This window comes from Myripristis murdjan, chromosome 11 (genome assembly GCF_902150065.1).
Source record: "Myripristis murdjan chromosome 11, fMyrMur1.1, whole genome shotgun sequence".
Taxonomy (NCBI): domain Eukaryota; kingdom Metazoa; phylum Chordata; class Actinopteri; order Holocentriformes; family Holocentridae; genus Myripristis; species Myripristis murdjan.
Genome location: NC_043990.1, coordinates 9,107,585 through 9,128,763, shown reverse-complemented (window position 1 = coordinate 9,128,763; position 21,179 = coordinate 9,107,585). Strand labels below are relative to the sequence as shown.

The following is a 21,179-nucleotide window of genomic DNA, read 5'->3' as shown; positions in this document are numbered from 1 at the left end:
CTCAAAATCTTTTTTTTTTTTAATAGTTGTCTTGTCTGATTGCAGATACACCACAGGATTTAGCCTTTTTGTTTCTGTTTTATTAAATGAACATGTAAAACATTTTTTTGTGTTTCATTCTGTGTCATGATTCACAGAGAGAAGAAAAGACCAAGAGTGTGGATGAGCTGCATGTTGCAGTAAGTGGCAGGAAGAACATGACACCTGGTTGGATGTTTTGTGCCAGTTCAACTTGATAAACTGATTGACCAACTCTGAGTTTTGATCTCTGACACACTGACTCTGGTGCTGCTGACTCAAATGTTTGCATATTCAGGACCATTGTGCTGTATGTTTGAGTGGGAGAACGAAAAAAAACATACTGTATAGATATGCTGCCCCCCACTGGTCTATATATTTATATCTTGGTTGTGTAGCTCATGGTATACTTGATGAAGCTCTCTTGATATTTTTTCTTCTGTTAACTGTCTTCTTTGCAATGAGATGAGAAATGTTTTGTTTCTCAAAGAACTTTAGCCAAGTTCAGATCTTGATCATCAGCCTGGAGCTCTCTTCATGAAGCAGTCTGGCTTTTCAGTGTAGTTGTGTTGTGTTTTTTACCTAGCAGTATGAGACTGTAAAATAACTCTAAATGTGACACCTGTAAGATTACCATCAGCATCTCTCTTCAGAGAAAGATATTTTAATTTACTTCCTCTTGTTTGACTGTAATTGGCTCTGTGTGACACGTTCAGCCTCCACTGTCCGTCTCTCTTCTGGCTTCCTCTTAAACAGTGCAGACGTCCGACTTTTCAGACACAGCTCTTTTAGGCTGAAAAATTACACCTTGTAACATTTCTCACAAAATTCATGGATTTTTGGTTTTGGTCAGACTTCAACAGATGTATATATCAGGGTTTGGCTGAAGAACTTGTCCAGTGTTGCTCTGTTAGTTTCATTAAACAGAAAAAGATCAAAAGGTGTGTGATGGTAATCCGTGGCACAGCTTCAGTAACCAGTTTTTGAGTTCAGAGACAGAATTTTCTTCATGGTTTCACTCATTACATCACACAGAATAAATTTTTCTGACTTTATTAGATTATATGGCAGTACAAAGTGATATGTAATAATCCATGTATTTTGCAGTCGTAAGACATTTGTAAAGGGCTGAGTTTTGGGGAAAACCTCCAGTTTGTTAAACAGGCACAGTAGTCAAACTGAAGTGGGTTTCACTCACAATTAAACTTAACTCTTCCAGTTGATGCTGATTTCTCACAAATACTTTTTTGAAGCTTATTGCAGTCTCGATCAAACCAACTCTTCAGACCTGCAGCACCTCCTTTCTCCCCCATTGTTGCACAGTCTTCTCCATCAGAATTGGTCCCTTTCCAGTTATCAGGTTCTTTGCCACTCCAAAATGCTAAACTAAGAAATGGGAAATAACATGAACACACCGCTGAGAAAGAAGAGGTAATGCTGTCAATGTAACAGGAGAAAAACTGTGAAGGATCTGAAATGTGGATTCATTAAAACAATCAAACCTTTTGTCCAGCCTTGAGCCATCCACCCACAACCATTCATCCTCTGTCTCTTGATCTGTCAGTCCAATCCAGAACTTGTCTTCAGCCTCATCCATTTTATCTCTAAGTGTCCACTCCAAGAAGCGCTGAACAGGAAGAGTTGAAGGAAATCACACCACGGTATATATGACTTTGTTGTGTTGAAACTAGTTCAGTGAGATGCAGGACGCTAAAGACGGTCTTTCACACAGACCTGTTAACAGAGTGCCACTCGTACCTGTTCATCTTTGCTGTCGATCTTCACCAGTTGTCCACCCAGTTTTTCACACCTGCTCCTGCTCTGATCCCAGTTTAACTTTTCAGTGAGGAATCTGTAGCACTTATTTCTGTGAGGCTCCCAGTCAGGATCACATTTGAAACATGTTCCACCTTTAAGAAAATGACACTAATCATACTCAGTGAGTCACTGTTCAACATCAGAGAGGTCAGCTTGTGACTTGAAGGTTGCATGTTTGAATCCCAGACCGGCTGGGACCATCACAGAAGGTGAACGAGAAACACTTTGAAGCCGCTGCTGCTTAGAAGCCACTGAGCAAGGCACCTGATTCTCAGCTGCGGCTTTAACAGTGGGTGGACGCAAAAATAATAAATACATCAGTGTCTACTATTTATTAGTCTATTAATGTTTCCATCATATTACATTTAGCTAAGAGAAGAACTGCGTCAGGAGCACAGAAATAAATGTGTAGCAGAAAATGCATCACTTACCTTCAGTAGGTGGTCGACAGGAAGGTTGCACCACATCGCATGATTTTGGCTGAGAAAGTGTGTCTAATATCAAAAAAAAAAGAGAAAAAAAATCAAATGTTTGCATGGGTCTCCTCTTATCAGTCTTCCACCACATCTGACACAGCGACACAAAGGTAAAGTTGAGTAGATTTGCTTTCATGCATTTATGTTCCTTTCCAACTCAAGGTAGATTAAAGGTGTTTTCCCAAAGAAGACAGATGTGTAAAAAACACACATCGTTCATTATGTGCAGCCTGGCCAAAGAAAATTTCACTTTCACTGGTCTTTTATTCATTTTTTTCTCAGGTTAGCAGAAACATACAGTAAGATCACTTCAAATCCACTAATCAGCTCCTTATTGAAATAAATTTTGAGGAGGGATGCTAATAGTGATGTGTCTTCAGTTTATTCCAAAATGTGACTCTGTATAAGAGAGTCTCATGTTTAGTGTGGGCTGAACCTTTCACAGAGTTTCAAAGCTCAGCTTTGACAGGCTCACCGGTCAGATTCCTCTTCAGAGCGTCGTGCTTGGCTGTCATCATTTGGAGCTGTTTCTTGGTCTGCATGTTGTCATTACCTGATTTTAAAGAGAGATGTTAAGTGTTAGCCTTCCCAAGCGGGAGTGTAGAAACCACCTAGAAACAGCCGACTAACTTAGTGGACACCAGCGGTCCACCTTACCAACCGCTTAATAATTTGCATTTGCTCACATTTTCAAGCTGTGTGTGGTAGTTTTGTGTTTTTTCATATGAACCCTATATATGAACATAAGAACCATGTATGGACTCACAGACAAGGCCGAGAGCGAAGAAAGGCACTGCCAGGATCACACCAAAAACCACCACTTTCTTTAGGCTACAGCCGCCTGATGTGACCTTTGACCCTGCAGTTGACCATGACCAAAGGTTAAATATGTGATTAAATAACATTAGAATGTATTGTTGTGCTACTGAGATCCCATGGCCTGCAAATCATATTCTCCACACGTGAGAAAACAGGTTTTTTTTTGGTACAGACCCCAGCAAAAATCACATTGTCATCATTAAAGCATTTTTTCCAGTGAAAATGCAATAAGATTTTTTGCTGTTTCGTAAATTGGATTGTACGTGGTCTTAACTGGACACCGATTTGCATGAAATTTGACAGGAAAAACAAGTTTCCTGCCAAACTTGGACCCTTCCTCTTTTCTCACCACTTCAGGTCTCATATACAATCACATAATCTAAAACCAAAATGTTTCCCAATGAGATCTGCTGCACCAACCTCATGTTTTACCCCTTCTCTGTTCATGAGATTGTGGTCATTTTGTCCACTGACCCCTTTAATACTAACAATAACACTAACACTAACACTAACACTAATACTAATACTCTTTATTTCTCACCACATCGCTGCTTGTTACCTACCACAGGATCCCTCAGGAGGGTCGTTTGGCTGAGTTCTGTTGTTCCAGGCTTCAGAATTTGTGGCATCGTTTAGTGAGGAAGCTGCAACATGCTTAGTTCCTTATTCAGAGCATCAGAGCAAGAGAAAAAGACAAATGCATGGTTTCAAATTCAACAGTAATATTTGAGAGCTTAAGAGGATTTTCAACAATAATCTTTCAAAGATTTTCCACTAATTGTAATAAACAGAAAGAGAGACTGGCAGGCAGAAGGGAGATAAAAATGAATAAAAACAATACAATAATCAGTCCTGAGGAAATATTGAGCTTGAAAAGCATAGCAACTATCAGATCTAAGACTCACCGTTGTGGTTTACCTGCACATTTTCATACACCTCATCAGGTTCAGACATGATCTCCGAGTCGTGTGAGCATCAGTGAATTTAACAGATGACACACAGCTCGATGAAATTTAACACCACTGCTCAACACAAGGAAGGGCGTAAAAAACTCTTGTTCCTCAAAATCTTTTTTTTTAAAGTAGGTGGTTGACAGGAAGGTTGCACCACATTATCAATCAGTCAATCAATCAATCAATCAATCAATCAATCAATCAATCAATCAATCAATCAATCTTTATTTATATAGCATCAAATCACAACAGAAATTATCTCATGATGCTTTACAGGTAGAGCAGGTAAAGACCACGCTCTACAAATTACAGTAGACAAGAAACAAAGAAGGAGGAGATAGAGAGAGAGAGAGGCAAAGAGACAGAGACAGGGAGATAGAGACACACTGGGACAGGGGACAACAACAGAAACAGCAGAGTATCCTGAACAGGTAATCTAGATGGAAGTGACACACAGCAACCAGCCTTCTCATCTGCAGCGGGATGACCTTCCAGGAATGAGCAGAACAGTATAACCTAGACAAGACACAAAAAGCACAACAAAAGCAAAGGGGCAGAGGACTCTGGAACAATAGCATGCACTGAATGAAAGGGGTGGGGTGGGGGGTGGGGGTGTATAGAGGGGGGGAAGAAGAAGAAAGAAGAAAAGAAGAGGGAAGAGGAAGATTAGAAAAGAGGAAAGTGCTCAGAGCATGATATGGAGTCCCCCGACAGTCTAGGCCTATAGCAGCATAACTACAGCCCTAACTATACGCTTTGTCAAAAAAGTAAAGTTTTAAGTCTACTCTTAAAGGTAGAGAGAGAATCTGCCCTCCAAACTGAGATAGGAAGTTTGTTCCACAAACATGGAGCCTGCAATTGGAAGGATCTGCCTCCCATTCTAGTCTTAGAAAATTTGGGAACCACCAATAAACCTGCATTTTGGGAGCGCAGTGCTCTGGCAGGGAAATAAGGGACTATGAGCTCCTTCAGATAAGATGGTGCCTGCCCATTAAGAGCTTTATAGGTGAGGAGAAGAGTTTTGAATTCTATTCTAAATTCTACAGGAAGCCAATGTAAAGAGGCCAATATTGGAGTAATATGATCTCTTCTCCTAGTTCTAGTCAGCACACGCGCATCAGCGTTCTGGACCAGCTGGAGAGTCTTTAACGACTTGCTGGTACAGCCTGATAATAAGGAGTTACAGTAGTCTAACCTAGACGTAACAAAGGCGTGGATTAATTTTTCTGCATCACTCTGAGACAAGATATGCTGGACTTTTGAGATATTACGCAAGTGAAAAAAGGCAGTTTTAGAGATTTGTTTATTATGGGAGTTAAAAGACAAATCCTCATCAAAAATGACTCAGAGGTTCCTTACCGTGGAACTGGAGGCCGAGGTAATGCCATCCAGAGTAGCTATATCATTAGAAACTGATTCCCTAAGGTATTTAGGGCCGAACACGATAACTTCAGTTTTTTTCTGAGTTTAATAGTAGAAAATTGGTGGCCATCCAGGCCTTTATATCCTTAAGGCAGGCTTCGAGTTTACTTAGCTGATGAGTTTCATTTGGCTTTACAGATACGTACAACTGAGTATCATCCGCATAACAATGGAAGTTTACGGAGTATTTCCGGATATTACCTAAAGGAAGCATGTACGAGAAGAATAAAATAGGGCCAAGCACAGAACCCTGAGGAACACCATATTTTACCTTTCCACAGGAGGAGGATTCATTATTTATGTGAACAAACTGATGTCGGTCTAATAAATAGGACTTAAACCAGTTTAATGCTGTTCCTTTAATGCCAATTAGGTGCTCTAATCTCTGTAATAGGATGTGATGGTCTATAGTATCAAAAGCTGCACTAAGATCCAATAATACAAGTACAGAGAGAAATCCATTATCTGATGCAGTTAAGAGGTCGTTAGTAACTCTAACCAGAGCTGTCTCTGTGCTATGGTGCGCTCTAAATCCTGACTGAAAGTTTTCAAATAGTTCATTGTGCTGTAATTAGCTACAGAGCTGATTAGTGACTACTTTCTCTAATATCTTTGAGAGAAAAGGGAGATTAGATATTGGTCTATAGTTGGCTAAGACATCTGAGTCAAGAGTAGGTTTTTTGAGGAGCGTTTTAATTACAGCTACTTTAAAGGACTGTTGCATATAACCTGTCTATAGAAACATATTGATCATATCTAGAAGAGATGTACTAACTAAAGGTAACACTTCTTTAAGCAGCTTGGTTGGAATAGGGTCTAGAATTAGAGGGGGAGATAAATGAAGTTCGTTCTGAGAGATTAATTGGGGAGAAAGCCTCTAAATTATTATCTTTGACAGAGGTCTCTAAGGGGGTTGGGTTAATGCCAGTTGTGGGAAGGACGTTATCAATTTTGTCTCTAATAGCTCGAATCTTGTCATTAAAAAAGTTCATGAAGTCATTACTACTGAGAGTTAGGAATACAAGGATCAGTAGAGTTATGACTCTTTGTAAGTCTAGCTAAGGTGCTGAAAAGAAACCTGGGATTATTTTTGTTTTCTTCTATCAGAGATGAATAGTAGGCCGTTTTAGCGACACAGAGGGCCTTTCTTGTAAATTTTTCTTATCTTGCCAGGATAAACGAGATTCTTCCATTTTGGTAGAGCACCATAACCTTTCGAGTCTCTGTGAGGTTCATTTCAGTTCGACGGCGTCAAAAATCAGGAAAGTTCCCTGCCAAACTTGCACCCTTCCTCTTTTCTCACCACTTCAGGTCTCATATACAATCACATAATCGAAAAACAAAATGTTTCCAAATGAGATCTGCTGCACCGCCCTCATGTTTTACCACTTCTCTCTTCATGAGATTGTGGTCATTTTGTCAATTGACCCCTAACACTAATACTAACATTAATACTAATACTAACACTAACACTAATACTATATCCATGCTTAAAGTGACTTAAATAGCTGTAATGTTTATTTTGCACTACAATAATTAGATGTATGCATTGTATTTAATTCAGGTAATGGATATTGATATTTATGTTGAATGTAGTTTCATGTATGCTTATACATAGTTCTCTGTTTTGTTTAGATAAACCAGCACTGATTGTTGTCAGCCTCCAATGGATTCTTTGCGTGTCTTATTGTGCCTGACCGCACAGCCATATGCCCCATTTCCACCAAAAAATGCCTGGTGCTAGTTCGGAGCTGGTGCTAGAGCCAGTGCTTAACTGGTGCCAACAAAGAACCGGTTTGCTTTTCCACCGGCCAACAGCCAAGCAGAGCCAAGTCAGAGCCACGTCATTACGTCATCGTAAAACGTGATCACGTGGATGTACAAGACGCTTGCTCGGAATCACAATAACAAACATAGACGACCCACCGTAGCAATGCAAATACTGCTTGTGTGTTTACAAGCCTACATTGTGGTCCAGAGGCGAAAAACGCAATTATTGCCGGCTACCCATCGTATCCGTGGTCGGAACGAACAGTGAGTATGTTTACCTATACGTTTATAGCGTTTGCTGCTCCCGTTTGAGTCTGTAAGTCCATCCACCAATGACGCGGTGGGCCACGTCATTGGTTCTTTCTCTGGCTCCTGTTTAGCCCCTGCTCGCTGTTGGTGCTTGCTTGGAACCGATTTGGAACCAGTTTGGCCGGTGCTTGGGCGGTGGAAAAACCAAAAAAGTGGCGCTAAGTCAGGCACCGGCTCCAGACCAGCCCTGGAACCGGTTTGGTGGAAAAGGGGTACTAGTGTTTGTTAAAGTCCTGGAAATCAGCCTACCTTCAATACAGCCCTGCAGTACAAGTATTTTATAACTAATACTAACACTATAACTAATACTAACAGTAATACTAATACTAATGCTAACACTAACACTAACATTAATACTAACACTAATACTAATAGTAACACTAACACTAATACTATAACTAATACTAATACTAATACTTACACGAATACTAATACTAATAGTAACACTCATACTAATATTATAATTAATACTAATACTAACACTAATACGATAACTAATACTAATACTAATACCAATACTATAACTAATGCTAACACTAACACTAATACTGATACTAACATTAACATTAACACTAACACTAATATTGACAGTAACACTAACACTAACCCAAATACTGACACTAATACTAACCGTAATACTAATACAAGAATACTACATTTTGTGCCAGTATCTTCTTCATCTTACCGTCTTCGTCATGACACTTCAGTCCATATAAGAACATTCATCCTAAAACACACACATGCTTGGTTAGGACTGGTGAACATTTCTTTTTTAATTTGCTGAATAGAATTTACTCTCCTTTTCAGGAAGATGAACATTTTAATACTGTAAGTTCACAGATTACATCTCTGAAATTAATTTGTGTAAGTCAAATGAAGACTCGGTATGTTAAGATGCAAAAAGAAACATGTATTAATACTTTTTTGAAAACAGTCAATTGTTATTATCGGTGGTTGTTTTCCCCCGTTAGTGGAGATGACTGTTCACCCGCCTCTTTATTTCTCACCACATCGCTGCTTGTTACCTACCACAGAATCCCTCAGGAGCGTCGTTTGGCTGAGTTTTGTTGTACCAGACTTCAAAATATGTGGCATCGTTTAGTGAGGAAGCTGCAACACATGTTTAGTTCCTTATTCAGAGCATTTACATTTGACTAAGAGAAAAAGACAAATGCATGGGGTCAAACTCTACAGTGATATTTGAAAGCTTAAGAGGATTTTCAACAATAAACTTTCACAGATTTTCCACTAATTGTAATAAATAGAAAGAAAGATTGGCAGGCAGAAGGGAGATAAAAATGACTAAAAACAACCGCTCTTACAATACTCAGTCCTGAGGAAATATCGAGCTTGAAAAGGCATAGCAAGTATAAGATCTAAGACTCACCGTTGTGTTTTCCGTGCACATTTTCATACACCACACCAGGTTCAGACATGATCTCAGAGTCGTGTGAGCATCAGTGAATTTAGCCGAGGACACACAGCTCCACCAAACTTAACACCTCTGCTCGACACAAGGAGGGGTGTAAGAAACTCTTGTTCCTCAAAATCTTTTTTTTTTTTTTAAATAGTTGTCTTGTCTGATTGCAGATACACCACAGGATTTAGCCTTTTTAGTTTCTGTTTTATTAAATGAACATGTAAAACAGTTTCTTGTGTTTCATTCTGTGTCATTATTCACAGAGAGAAGAAAAGACCAAGATGTCGATGAGCTGCATGTTGCAGGAAGTGGCAGGAAGAACATGACACCTGGTTGGATGTTTTGTGCCAGTTCAACTTGATAAACTGATTTACCAACTCTGAGTTTTGATCTCTGACACACTGACTCTGGTGCTGCTGACTCAAATGTTTGCATATTCAGGACCATTGTGCTGTATGTTTGAGTGGGAGAACGAAAAAAAAACATACTGTATAGATATGCTGCCCCCCACTGGTCTATACATTTATATCTTGGTTGTGTAGCTCATATACTTGATAAAGCTTTCAATATTTTTTCTTCTGTTAACTGTCTTCTTTGCAATGAGATGAGAAATGTTTTGTTTCTCAAAGAACTTTAGCCAAGTTCAGATCTTGATCATCAGCCTGGAGCTCTCTTCATGAAGCAGTCTGGCTTTTCAGTGTAGTTGTGTTGTGTTTTTTACCTAGCAGTATGAGACTGTAAAATAACTCTAAATGTGACACCTGTAAGATTACCATCAGCATCTCTCTTCAGAGAAAGATATTTTAATTTACTTCCTCTTGTTTGACTGTAATTGGCTCTGTGTGACACGTTCAGCCTCCACTGTCCGTCTCTCTTCTGGCTTCCTCTTAAACAGTGCAGACGTCTGACTTTTCAGACACAGCTCTTTTAGGCTGAAATATTACACCTTGTACCATTTCTCACAAAACTCATGGATTTTTGGTTCAACAGATGTATATATCGGGGTTTGGCTGAAGAACTTGTCCAGTGTTGCTCTGTTAGTTTCATTAAACAGAAAAAGATCAAAAGGTGTGTGATGGTAATCCGTGGCACAGCTTCAGTAACCAGTTTTTGGGTTCAGAGACAGAATTTTCTTCATGGTTTCACTCAGTACATCATACAGAATAAATTATTCTGACTTTATTAGGTCATATGGCAGTACAAAGTGATATGTAATATATAGTAATCCATGTATTTTGCAGTCGTAAGACATTTGTAAAGGGCTGAGTTTTGGGGAAAACCTCCAGTTTGTTAAACAGGCACAGTAGTCAAACTGAAGTGGGCTTCACTCACAATTAAACTTAACTCTTCCCATTGATGGTGTTTTCTCACAAACACCTTTTTGAGGCTTATTGCAGTCTTGATCTCGCCAACACTTCAGATCTGGAGCACCTCCTTTCTCCCCCATTCTTGCACAGTCTTCTCCATCAGGATTCTTCTCTCTCCAGTTATCAGGTTCACCGTAATTCCAAAATGCTAAACTAAGAAATGGGAAATAACATGAACACACCGCTGAGAAAGAAGAGGTAATGCTGTCAATGTAACGGGACAAAAACTGTGAAGGATCTGAAATGTGGATTCATTAAAACAATCAAACCTTTCGTCCAGCTTTGAGCCGTCCACCCACAACCATTCATCCTCTGTCACTTGATCTGTCAGTCCAATCCAGAACTTGTCTTCAGCCTCATCCATTTTATCTATAAGTGTCCAATCCAAGAAGCACTGAACAGGAAGAGTTGAAGGAAATCACACCACGGTATATATGACTTTGTTGTGTGGAAACTTTGCTCAAAGGTTGTAGTTCAGTGAGATGCAGGACGCTAAAGACGGTCTTTCACACAGACCTGTTAACAGAGCGCCACTCGTACCTGTTCATCTTTGCTGTCGATCTTCACCAGGTGTCCGCCCAGTTCTTCACACCTGCTCCTGCTCTGATCCCATGTTAACTTTTCAGTGAGGAATCTGTAGCACTTATTTCCGTGACGCTCCCAGTCAGGATCACATTTGAAACATGTTCCACCTTTAAGAAAATGACACTAATCATACTCAGTGAGTCACTGTTCAACATCAGAGAGGTCAGCTTGTGACTTGAAGGTTGCATGTTTGAATCCCAGACCGGCTGGGACCATCACAGAAGGTGAACGAGAAACACTTTGAAGCCGCTGCTGCTGAGAAGCCACTGAGCAAGGCACCTGATTCTCAGCTGCAGCTTTAACAGTGGGTGGACGCCAAAATAATAAATACATCAGTGTCTACTATTTATTAGTCTATTAATGTTTCCATCATATTACATTTAGCTAAGAGAAGAACTGCATCAGGAGCACAGAAATAGATGTATAGCAGAAAATGCATGTCATGTCTCACCCAGCACCTTAAATTATGTTTTCTTGGTTTCATTTTTATTTTTCTGCACTTCCTGTTTTATTGTCTAACTCTCCTCATTTCAGATCACTTCCTGTCAAGTTTCCCTCCTGTGTGATTGCCTCCCCGCCCTAATGTGTTACACCTGTGCCTTGTTGTCTCCCCTCTCCTCATGTATTTAGTCAGTGTGTTCCCTGCTCTCTGTGCCAGTTCGTTGTAGCCCTTTGTGCCTTCACGTTCAAGCCGTTTTTTCCCAGTGTTTGTCCTGGTTTTTTCTGACTCTCCTTCTGATTTATTGGACACTGATTTTTGCCTAGCCCTTTTGGATTCTCTGCTTGTATTCTGCCTGCTTTTGTGATTTTCGACCCTGTTTTGGAATAAAGGACTAGTGTTTCTTGACCTCTGACTCGAGATTGCGCTTTTGGGTCCAATTCTGACTCCCAGCCCTGACAATGCATCACTTACCTTCAGTAGGTGGTCGACAGGAAGGTTGCACCACATTGCATGATTTTGGCTGAGAAAGTGTGTCTGATATGAACAAAAAAAAATCAAATGTTTGCATGGGTCTCCCCTTGTCAATCTTCCACCACATCTGACACAGTGACACAAAGATAAAGTTGAGTAGATTTGATTTCATGCATTTATGTTCCTTTCCAACTCAACGTAAATTAAAGGTGTTTTCCCAAAGAAGACAGATGTGTAAAAAACACACATCATTCATTATGTGCAGCCTGGCCAAAGAAAAATTCACTTTCACTGGTCTTTTATTCATTTTTTTCTCAGGTTAGCAGACACATACAATAAGATCACTTCAAATCCACGAATCAGCTCCTTATTGAAATAACTTTTGATGAGGGATGCAAACAATGATGTGTGTGTCTTCAGTTTATTCCAAAATGTGACTCTATATAAGAGAGTCTCATGTTTAGTGTGGGCTGAACTAAAGCTCAACTTTGACGGGCTCACCGGTCAGATTCCTCTTCAGAGCGTCGTGCTTGGCTGTCATCATTTGGAGCTGTTTCTTGGTCTGCATGTTGTCATTACCTGATTTTAAGGAGAGATGTTAAGTGTTAAACTTCCCAAGCGGGAGTGTAGAAACCACCTAGAAACAGCCGACTAACTTAGTGGACCCCAGCGATCCATCTTACCGACCACTTAATAATTTGCATTTGATCATATTTTCAAGCTGTGTGTGAGTTTTGTGTTTTTTCATATGAACCCTATATATGAACATATGAACCATGTACGGACTCACAGACAACGTTGAGAGCGATGAAAGGCACTGCCAGGATCACACCAAAAACCACCACTTTCTTTAAGCTACAGCTGCCTGATGTGACCTTTGACCCTGCAGTTGACCGTGACCAAAGGTTAAATGTGTGATTAAATAACATTAGAATGTATTGTTGTGCTACTGAGATCCCATGGCCTGCAAATCATAATCTCCACACATGAGAAAACATGTTTTTTTTTTTGTTTGTTTTTTTTGGTACAGACCCCAGCAAAAATCACATTGTCATCATTAAAGCATTTTTTTCCCAGTGAAAATGCAATAAGATTTTTTGCTGTTTCATAAATTGGATTGTACAGGGTCTTAACTGGACACCAATTCACATGAAGTTTGACAGGAAAAACAAGTTCCCTGCCAAACTTGGACCCTTCCTCTTTTCTCCCCACTTCAGCTCTAAAACCAAAATGTTTCCTAATGAGTTCTGCTGCACTGACCTCATGTTTTACCACTTCTCTGTTCATGAGATGGTGGTCATTTTGTCCACTGACCCCTTTAATACTAATACTAATACTAACACTAACACTAACACTAAGAGTAATACCAACACAAACAGTAACAGTAACACTAATACTAGTCCTCATACTAACTCTAATCTTAATTCTAAAACTAATACTAACACTAATATTGACAGTAACACTAACACTAACCCAAATACTGACACTAATACTAACCGTAATACTAATACAAGAAAACTACATTTTATGCCAGTATCTTCCTCATCTTACCGTCTTCATCATGACACTTCAGTCCATATAAGAACATTCGTCCTAAAACACACACATGCTTGGTTAGGACTGGTGAACATTTCTTTTTTAATTTGCTGAATAGAATTTACTCTCCTTTTCAGGTGGATGAACATTTTAATACTATAAATTCACAGATTCCATCACTGAAATTAATTTGTGTAAGTCAAATGAAGACTTGGTGTGTTAAGATGCAAAAAGAAACATGTATTAATACCTTTTTGAAAACAGTTAATTGTTATTATATCAGTGGTTGTTTTCCCCCGTTAGTGGAGATGACCGTTCACCTGCCTCTTTATTTTCTCACCACATCGCTGCTTGTTACCTACCACAGAATCCCTCAGGAGGGTCATTTAGCTGAGTTTTGTTGTACCAGACTTCAGAATATGTGGCATCGTTTAGTGAGGAAGCTGCAACACATGTTTAGTTCCTTATTCCGAGCATTTACATTTGACTAAGAGAAAAAGTCAAATGCATGGGGTCAAACTCTACAGTGATATTTGAAAGCTTAAGAGGATTTTCAACAATAAACTTTCAAAGATTTTCCACTAATTGTAATAAATAGAAAGAGAGATTGGCAGGCAGAAGGGAGATAAAAATGACTAAAAACAATCAGTCTTACAATAATCAGTCCTTAGGAAATATCAAGCTTGAAAAGGCATAGCAAGTATCAGATCTAAGACTCACCGTTGTGTTTTCCGTGCACATTTTCATACACCTCACCAGGTTCACACATGATCTCCGAGTCGTGTGAGCATCAGTGAATTTAGCCGAGGACACACAGCTCCACCAAACTTAACACCTCTGCTCGACACAAGAAGGGGTGTAAGAAACTCTCGTTCCTCAAAAAAAAAATTTTTTTTTAAATAGTTGTCTTGTCTGATTGCAGATACACCACTGGATTTAGCCTTTTTAGTTTCTGTTTTATTAAATGAACATGTAAAACGTTTCATTCTGTGTCATGATTCACAGAGAGAAGAAAAGACCAAGAGTGTGGATGAGCTGCATGTTGCAGTAAGTGGCAGGAAGAACATGACACCTGGTTGGATGTTTTGTGCCAGTTCAACTTGATAAACTGATTTACCAACTCTGAGTTTTGATCTCTGACACACTGACTCTGGTGCTGCTGACTCAGATGTTTGCATATTCAGGACCGTTGTGCTGTATGTTTGGGTGGGAGAATGAAAAAAAAAAACATACTGTATAGATATGCTGCCCCCCACTGGTCTATACATTTATATCTTGGTTGTGTAGCTCATGGTATACTTGATAAAGCTTTCGTTATTTTTTCTTCTGTTAACTGTCTTCTTTGCAATGAGATGAGAAATGTTTTGTTTCTCAAAGAACTTTAGCAAAGTTCAAATCTTGATCATCAGCCTGGAGCTCTCTTCATGGAGCAGTCTGGCTTTTCAGTGTAGTTGTGTTGTGTTTTTTACCCAGCAGTATGAGACTGTAAAATAACTCTAAATGTGACACCTGTAAGATTACCATCAGCATCTCTCTTCAGAGAAAGATATTTTAATTTACTTCCTCTTGTTTGACTGTAATTGGCCCTGTGTGACATTTTCAGCCTCCACTGTCCGTCTCTCTGCTGGCTTCCTCTTAAACAGTGCAGACGTCCGACTTTTCAGACACAGCTCTTTTAGGCTGAAAAATTACACCTTGTACCATTTCTCACAAAACTCATGGATTTTTGGTTCAACAGATGTATATATCAGGGTTTGGCTGAAGAACGTGTCCAGTGTTGCTCTGTTAGTTTCATTAAACAGAAAAAGATCAAAAGGTGTGTGATGGTAATCCGTGGCACAGCTTCAGTAACCAGTGTTTGTGTTCAGAGACAGAATTTTCTTCATGGTTTCACTCAGTACATCACACAGAATAAATTATTCTGACTTTAATAGGTCATATGGCAGTACAAAGTGATATGTAATATATAGTAATCCATGTTTTTTTGCGGTAGTAAGACATTTGTAAAGGGCTGAATTTTGGGGAAAAGCTCCAGTTTGTTAAACAGGCACAGTAGTCAAACTGAAGTGGGTTTCACTCACAATTAAATTTAACTCTTCCAGTTGATGCTAATTTCTCACAAATACTTTTTTGAGGCTTATTGCACTCTCGATCAAACCAACTCTTCAGACCTGCAGCACCTCCTTTCTCCCCCATTCTTGCACAGTCTTCTCCATCAGAATTCCTCCCTGTCCAGTTATCAGGTTCACCGGCACTCCAAAATGTTAAACTAAGAAATGGGAAATAACATGAACACACACCGCTGAGAAAGAAGAGGTAATGCTGTCAATGTAACGGGACAACAACCGTGAAATATCTGAAATATGGATTCATTAAAACAATCAAACCTTTTGTCCAGATTTGATCTGTCCACCCACAACCATTCATCCTCTTTCTCTTGATCTGTCAGTCCAATCCAGAACTTGTCTTCATCTTCATCCATTTTACTTTTAAGTGTCCGCTCCAAGAAGCGCTGAACAGGAAGAGTTGAAGGAAATCACACCACAGTATATATGACTTTGTTGTGTTGAAACTTTGCTCAAAGGTTGTAGTTCAGTGAGATGCAGGACGCTAAAGACGGTCTTTCACACAGACCTGTTAACAGAGTGCCACTCGTACCTGTTCATCTTGGCTGTCGATCTTCACCAGGTGTCCGCCCAGTTCTTCACACTTGCTCCTGCTCTGATCCCATGTTAACTTTTCAGTGAGGAATCTGTAGCACTTATCTCCGTGAGGCTCCCAGTCAGGATCACATTTGAAACATGTTCCATCTTTAAGAGAATGACACTAATCATACTCAGTGAGTCACTGTTCAACATCAGAGAGGTCAGCTTGTGACTTGAAGGTTGCATGTTTGAATCCCAGACCGGCTGGGGCCATCACAGAAGGTGAACGAGAAACACTTTGAGGCCGCTGCTGCTGAGAATCTGCATTGTTTTTTCAGTTCATTACTGTTCATACCTCATTCTTCATTACCTGAAGACTGAATTAGTCCAGTAAATGCACTGTGGGGCTGCTGTTAAGACTCAGACTGAGACAAGATGTTTGATACCATTTTCACCTCTGTACCCCCAGTGGTTTGGTTCCTAAGGGTAGCATTTCGTGTTAGCTTAGCATAAAGACTTAGGTTAGCATAAAGTCTATGGGAGTCATTAGCCTAGCTTCATCAAAGTGAAAAAATAAACCTTACAGCAACTCTGAAGCTATCTTATCATCGTGATAGACAGAGGGATCAATGTGTTCAGCAGTCAGAGAAAGGATAGTTTTCCCAAAAGGTTGAAGTATTCCTTTCAGCTCCTGTAGCTCCTAAATGGCTACAAGAGGGCTTTGAGCTGTGGTCTTTTTTGTGAGGTGAATCTTCTGATACTTTGCTCTGCTTTTTCATTCTTTGTTTGTTGTTTCCTGTCACACTGATATCACCTGTCTTTCCTGTAGAGACTGTTAATTGCATGTCCATTATTGCTCTGGTGGTCATTTGAAGTAACAGAGCGACTTGAGAAGGTTTTAATTAAATAAATGTGTAGCAGAAAATGCATCACTTACCTTCAGTGGGTGGTCGACAAGAAGGTTGTACCACATCGCATTTTTTTGGCTGAGAAAGTGTGTCTGATATGAAAAAGAATTAAATGTTTGTATGGGTCTTCCACCACATCTGATCCCTCAATCATACATTTATGTTCCTTTTCAACACAGGATAAGTCATAAAAACATAAAGCATATGTTGTGTTCAAATGTGTTGTGTTCAAAAGCGTTGACGGGCTCACCGGTGAGATTCTTCTTCACGGCGTCGTGCTTGGCTGTCATTATTTGGAGGTGTTGCTTGGTCTGCATGTTATCATTATCTGATTTTAAAGAGAGAGCTGATTAATATTAAACATCCCTCTGCTGCTTTAACGCTCCTTTACTGTAGCAGTTTAGTCACACTACTTGATAATAACTGTGAGCATGAATATCAAAACACACTCATTCCAGGAGTGAGTGACTGAGTTCATAAGACAGTGGAGAGGAGAGTAACACTATATAATAACCATCATTAATAAATGGTGCATTGGTAGTGAATTAAACTTTGGTTAATAGTTATTTCACTGTCAACAAACTATGAAATGATAATTAACTGTCATTAATTAACTATTAGTAAAGTTAGAATTGATGTTATTTTATCATCAGATATGTGAAAAACATTTCTGGGTGTTAAGGTAATTAAAAACAGCCGTCACCAACTATCTGAAAAACCAAATCACGCAGGAACCCTGCATGGACTCACAGAGAAAGCCGAGAGCAGCGAGAGCTGCTGCCAAGATCACAGAGAGAACCACCAAGGCCGCTCGCTCTCGATTACAGCCGCCTGAGCTGACCTTTGACCCCCCAGCTGACCCCGTACCTGTTGAATAATTAGAAAATCGTGAATTTTTGAGACTGGGAATTTAATGTAAAGTTTGTATGTAAGTGTGAAAATGGATTTGCTCCTGGGGCTTTCTGCAAACACATCAAGAGACTGCAGAGCCACAGCAGATCCACCAGAGCAGCTTCAAATGGCAACTGTACAGTTTCATTATGCAAAACATATTTTTCTGTGAAAGGAACAAAATCCTGGTCCACATTAAGCCTGAACAATTCATCAGAAAACTATCAAAATCACAATCTACACTCCATCCTACCAAGTTGTTTCATGTCATATTCAGTGTTATAATTTTATTCTTTAAAATTGTTTCTTTTTTACGACAAACCCCACCAAAAAACACATCATCATTTTATTTTAATTTTCAGTGTAAATGAAAATTATGATGCAAATATGATTATTCCCACTATATTTGTGAATCAAACCGCAATCACAATATCTGCCAAAATAACTGCAATATGATTTTTAATTGATACAGTGGGTCAGATGGCCTGCTTTGATTTTAAATAGAACAACACAGGCTCTTGAGTGGGAAGTGTGCACAGCCAACAGGAAACTGGAGGTTTGAAGGAAGTGTCTGAACAGAGGAATACATTTTAATATAACCCTTCCATTGTAAACGCTGAATTCAGCCACCAATGGGCCATGTAATCACTGGGCTATTTCACATGGCCTTTCTGACACAGAGGTTTGCTGAAAGAGTCTGTCACATACAGGAAACTTCCTCATTTTTTATATTAACTTCCTGCAAACTGGCATCCTTTTGCTCTCCTCACCGCTTCTCTTGTATTGACTTGCTCGCCCTTAATGACGAACTCAAACGACTGGCTAAAACCACTTGTGAACCCATTTTAAATAATTTTAAAACCCAAGGCATCTAGTAATGAGGTGTGGTGAACAGTTTGCATGTTGTTACGGAGTTATCACGCCATGCTTATTTTCTCCATAAACCCACTGATACAAGAATTCTACTTTTTGCACCGATATTTCTTTTCATCTCACCATCTTGGTCATGTTGTTGTGGTTTGTCCTATTCTTGGTTATGACTGGTGAACATCTTTTTCATGTGAAGAATAGAGTTTAACCGCCATTTAAGGCTGATGGACATGTTAAAACTGCAAATTCACTGCATACATCATTGAATTTAGTTTCAAACTTCTGTAAGTTATATGAAGGAAATTACAGCTACCAGCACTTTTTTTTGAAAGCAGTTAATTTTTGTGATATTGGTGGTTGTTTTCCCCAATGAGTGGAGGTTATAGATCACCCGCCTCTTTATTTATCACCACATTCCTGCTTGTTACCTACCACAGGATCCCTCGGGTGGGTCATTTTGTGGAGTTTTGTTGATCTTCACCTCAGAATATGTGGTCTCGTCCTCTGAGAAAGCTGTAACACATGTGCCATAACTTTATTCTGAGCATTTCCATTTTGATTTGGACTGAGAGACAGAGAGACAAACCAGTTTGATCACAACCTACACAAGTATTTTCTGGAATCAGCTCCCAAAGAAACAGATTCCACTGATTACAATAAGATAAAGAGAGACAGATAAATAGAGAGACAGAAAGAATGACTAAGAATCAACCATGTAACAGTCAGTCCTGAAGAAGCAGCTGACATATTACATGTAGGACTCACCATTGTTGTGTTGTTGTGCCCTCCTTTTGTCCTTGAACTTCACATCTGCGTACACCACACCAGCTTCAGACATGATTCAGAGACGTGGGAACATCAGGGACTTTAGCAGAGGACTGCGACACGTTCACGACACACAGCTCGACCGATCGAAACGCCTCTGCCTGCCACAAGGAAGAGGGGATGTGCAAGAAGCTGTTGTTCCTCAAAATCAGCTTCTTTTTTTTTTTTTTTCTTTTTTAATGGTAGTCTGGTATGATTGCAGAAGCAGCTCGTTTAATTCCCATCACTTCTGTTTTCTTCAGGCAAACAAGTACTAGCCTTATGTTAGCATAAGGTTAGTACATGTAAGTGTCCAATTATATGAGTCCAACATATAAGTGAATAGATTATATGTTATTAAATGTTATTAAAAAAAATGAGTTTCAGGGCTAGACAGGGGAAGTGCAAAAGGGTACAGCTGAGTTCATAAAGAGGTCTGGAAACCACCATTTTATCATTTTATGGCACAATGAGGCAGAAAGGTCAGTTTTTGCAGAGAAGTTATTTTGATACTTCTCTAATACTTACTCGGTAATTTCTTGTGGAGTTGAGTTTTACTGTCCTAAACAGACAGATAACTTTTTGTCCAGGGATCCCAATTTGGACTAAAACAATGTCTACATCCAAAGCTGATTAAACTTCTAAAGTGTGAAACTTGAATTAAATGTATTACTCATGATAATGTACCAACCCTTGCTATGTCATACAACACCATGGTCATTTAATCATTGCCCTGTGTTACTGATAAGCCTGCCAGACACTTGTCTTATCAATTAACCTCAGTGCCCTTTGATCGTTAATTTGACTGATTGGAAAAGAGCTCACACAGCATTAATTCACCACATTCTTTAAAATTTCTGAAAGCTGAATTAGCTATACAGCCTTCACTTTAATTCTACTTTAATGATTTTTATCTGGTCATTTCCAACCATCTTTTTTTTTTTTTTTTTTTTTTTTGCTTTGTTTTGCTGCATAAATGAATAATGCTTACCACCAGTTTCACTTTATGTGAATTTAAAGAATATATAAAGACTATCACACTTACAATCACTAAAAAAATTGTCAAACTGTACTATGAACTCTTTAAAAAGAAATAACACATGTAAAATATTTTTATTATCTAATGATGGTATATAAATGGATTCTAATTTTTCCCAGTGATTTTTTTTTATTATATTTTTTGTTTTTTATTTTAATGCACATCCTTCTTTCTATGCACATCATTATGTTGAACATGTGTCTGAAATATTTGTATATTTGAATGTGTTTTCAAAAATATTATAAAAAAAAATAATAATAATAAATATATGCAATATTTTCAAGGTCTTTAAGTGGGTTTTGGCCATACACCTGTGTGTTTTTATTTTTATGATTTACCTTTTTTCTTTTTGTTGTTGCTTTCTGTATTTCTATTTATTTTATTTTATTGTTTTAATGCCTCATCCATTTGTAAGCGATGTTATATTTGCTGTTCATGACTTGAAATAAAGATTCTATTTAAAAAAAAAAAAAAAAAAAAAAATCATCGAGAGGCGTTTCTCTAACTCAGCCCATCAAACTGGAGAATAACTGACCGAACTGTCTGGCGGCCAATCAAACGGCCGCATTCTCCAGAAGGGGGCGGGGTTTAGTGGTTGATGTTGTAAAATGAGGCG

The 21,179-nt window shown here is 39.0% G+C and overlaps 2 protein-coding genes across 7 annotated transcripts; both read right to left on the bottom strand.

The window, feature by feature from the left end:
* Positions 1-1,127: 1,127 nt before the first annotated feature.
* On the bottom strand, positions 1,128-8,316 carry LOC115367514 (CD209 antigen-like protein C). Of its 3 annotated transcripts, none has more exons than XM_030063308.1 (7): positions 8,271-8,316; positions 3,079-3,171; positions 2,788-2,865; positions 2,268-2,330; positions 1,777-1,928; positions 1,521-1,645; positions 1,128-1,404 (listed from the first exon to the last, which is right to left on the bottom strand). In XM_030063308.1, exons 1-7 carry the CDS (start codon positions 8,305-8,307, stop codon positions 1,209-1,211), a joined length of 744 nt encoding a protein of 247 aa, XP_029919168.1. In that variant the 5' UTR covers positions 8,308-8,316; the 3' UTR covers positions 1,128-1,208. The 3 variants fall into 3 exon arrangements, with proteins under 3 accessions (XP_029919168.1, XP_029919167.1, XP_029919169.1); XM_030063307.1 differs by lacking the exon at positions 8,271-8,316 and adding an exon at positions 4,037-4,094; XM_030063309.1 differs by lacking the exons at positions 3,079-3,171; positions 8,271-8,316 and adding an exon at positions 4,037-4,103.
* Positions 8,317-10,185: 1,869 nt separating this feature from the next.
* On the bottom strand, positions 10,186-19,616 carry LOC115367513 (C-type lectin domain family 4 member E-like). 4 transcript variants are annotated; one of them, XM_030063304.1, is made up of 8 exons: positions 19,486-19,616; positions 19,153-19,233; positions 17,710-17,826; positions 17,210-17,287; positions 16,989-17,051; positions 16,065-16,216; positions 10,642-10,766; positions 10,186-10,525 (listed from the first exon to the last, which is right to left on the bottom strand). In XM_030063304.1, exons 1-8 carry the CDS (start codon positions 19,556-19,558, stop codon positions 10,330-10,332), a joined length of 885 nt encoding a protein of 294 aa, XP_029919164.1. In that variant the 5' UTR covers positions 19,559-19,616; the 3' UTR covers positions 10,186-10,329. The 4 variants fall into 4 exon arrangements, with proteins under 4 accessions (XP_029919164.1, XP_029919163.1, XP_029919166.1 ...); XM_030063303.1 differs by lacking the exon at positions 16,065-16,216 and adding an exon at positions 10,913-11,064; XM_030063306.1 differs by lacking the exon at positions 16,065-16,216 and adding an exon at positions 10,913-11,064 and having other exon boundaries at positions 10,358-10,520.
* Between the last annotated feature and the right edge of the window lie 1,563 nt (positions 19,617-21,179).